This window comes from Plectropomus leopardus, unplaced genomic scaffold (assembly GCF_008729295.1).
Source record: "Plectropomus leopardus isolate mb unplaced genomic scaffold, YSFRI_Pleo_2.0 unplaced_scaffold23762, whole genome shotgun sequence".
In the NCBI taxonomy this organism is placed as follows: domain Eukaryota; kingdom Metazoa; phylum Chordata; class Actinopteri; order Perciformes; family Serranidae; genus Plectropomus; species Plectropomus leopardus.
In genome coordinates, this window is record NW_024625783.1 from 1 (window position 1) to 2438 (window position 2438).

The window sequence follows — 2438 nt, forward strand, 5'->3', positions numbered from 1 at the left end:
TTTGTGATAATGGGCTATATAAATAAAACTGACTTGACTTGACTTCTTTGGACGCGTCAGACTGCCGCACACTTTAAAAAGTTTTTCTTGGCTGATTTTATGATTTAAGCACTTGAGTTTTGTTTTAAGCAGTTTTTAATTCTCCTTTTCTGCCTCTCTGCTCGGCTTCGATTTGAAAGCGCTCTGTGCTGCAGCTCTTGTATAAAGCTGCTGTATAAATAAAGTTTATTATTGTTTTTTTATTCAGCCGTCCAGTCTGAGAGGACGCCGGCGTCTCACCTCGCTGTAGTATTTGCCCCGCCCCTTGTAGGTGTCGTCCATCATCAGATTGGATAGGATGTCCTGCAGCTTCATCTCTGATAGGCTGAAACACAACAAGACCCGCCCCCCAGTCAGAACCACAAATATTGGACCAGTGTCACCAGTACCACCAGTAACACCAGTGTCACCAGTATATATAGCCAATCACAACCTGATGTTGTGATCGGCTGTCAGTGAACAGCCCTGATGTTGTGATCGGCTGTCAGTGAACAGACCTGATGTTGTGATTGGCCAGCTCAGTGATGAAGGCGGTCTCAGCAGGGGTGAGGAAGAGGAGGCTGCTTCCTCTTCCACCGATACGAGCCGTGCGACCCACACGATGGACGTACTCTGCCGCCATCGTCGGAGGAGTGTACTGTCAACACGCACACACACACACACACACGGTTCTTGTGCGTCTTTACAAACCACACCCACAGACAATCCTGCTACTTTTTAAAAAAATGATCATCATACATTTTATTTATTTTAGTTTATAATTAAAAATATATTTCTTATTTGTTGTTACTTTTAAAATTGTATTTATTTTGTGTCTCATGTAGGATTTTTGTCAAACTGAATTTGTTTATATTTATTTTCTGAAGTCATATTTTACCAAACGGCTGAATTGTTCTTTCATGGTGAAGCCGTGATGCTAAGAAAACACATTTATAATATAATAACATTTTTATTTTTTCACCATTTTTAAACGTTAAAGGTAAATGTTCTGGAAATAACATCAGTGCTGCTAATAAGATGACGTCCACGTAAACACATTTCAGCACCACAACAGAGCGGGGTCAGAACAGAGGACGAGTTTTAAAAATTATAAAACTCATTTATATTAAATATAAATAAAATTAAAAAAGAGAAAAAACATGTATAACTCCAAGAAAATCAAACATGCAAAGATTTTTTTCATTTCTTTTTTCTCAGTGAGGACACTGACGTGTTGAAACTAAAAACTTTAAAATCCCGTGTTGCTGACTGCAGAGACCAGCTGCTGGATTTAGACTTCACACGAAGGGTTAATAATTACCTGAACGATCCAGGTGACCTGAGGCAGGTCCAGACCTCTGGCGGCTACGTCCTGAAACACACACACCTTTGTTTACGATAACAGAAAAATAAACCCAGAGTGTGACGTGGCAAGCGGCAGACGGCGAGGAGGACGGACCGTGCACAGCAGGACGCCGCTCTGAGACACCGACAGCTGCTGGAAGACCTCCGAGCGCTCCTGGTGGACAAAACAAACACACACACACTGAGCAGCTGGAAACACTCAGAGGAGCAGGAAATTGTGGGACGGACGGCGGTCGTACCTCCTGCTTCATGTTGCCGTGGAGACGCAGGAAGCTGAGCCGAGGCTTCTGATTGGTGGAGGAGCCGCAGAGGACGGAGGTGAAGAGTGAGTGGAGGAATTCGACGGCCTCGCAGCTCGACACGAACACGATCAGCTTGTTGTTCTGAGAAAACTAAACAACAACAACAACAACAACAGTGTGTCGTCATGGTGACCATTTACTGATGATCTGCTGTCGACCAATCAGATCACTGCAGCTGTAAAGCTCCTGAGCCGGTGAATAAAAACAAGCGTCTGCTTGTGTTTGATTGGCTCTCCTTGTGTTTGATTGGCTCTTCTTGTGTTTGATTGGCTCTCCTTGTGTTTGATTGGCTCACCTTGCATTTGCCGAGGATGAAGGCAGCCAGACAGACCAGTCGGATCTTACTGGGAACCACCACCACAAACTGCTGCAGAGCCTCCGGCACAGCGAAGCTCTCTGATTGGCTGGCTGTAGCAGGGTCAGAGGTCAGGGCGGAGCTGGAGGCAGTGAGGTCGGAGGAGGCGGGGCCAGACACGTGGATGCTGACGGGGTCGTTGAGACAAACGTCTGCTAACCGAGTCACACCTGGAACACAGCCTTTATTCAGTTATTAGGTTTTTTATATTTTTATATTTTACACACTCAGCATATTAAACATACTATAACTTTAATTTTTGCGTATTCATGCTAATTGTCTATAAGGGTATTTCTTCACATTTTATTTATACACACTTTCATATTCAGCACATTATTCATACTTTATTTTAAAATATTTTAATATTTACATACTAGTGAAAGTCAGAGAGCGAGTCA

At 43.5% G+C, this 2438-nt stretch overlaps 1 protein-coding gene across 1 annotated transcript; it reads right to left on the reverse strand.

Annotated features, from left to right (window-relative positions):
• Nucleotides 1-188: 188 nt before the first annotated feature.
• Nucleotides 189-2210, reverse strand: ddx31 (DEAD (Asp-Glu-Ala-Asp) box polypeptide 31; the record flags this gene model as incomplete). The annotated part of the gene is made up of 6 exons (XM_042516365.1): nt 189-364; nt 537-676; nt 1340-1390; nt 1478-1537; nt 1623-1775; nt 1981-2210. Coding segments are annotated over 6 exons (755 nt in total), but the record flags the coding sequence as incomplete, so codon positions are not given.
• Nucleotides 2211-2438: the final 228 nt, after the last annotated feature.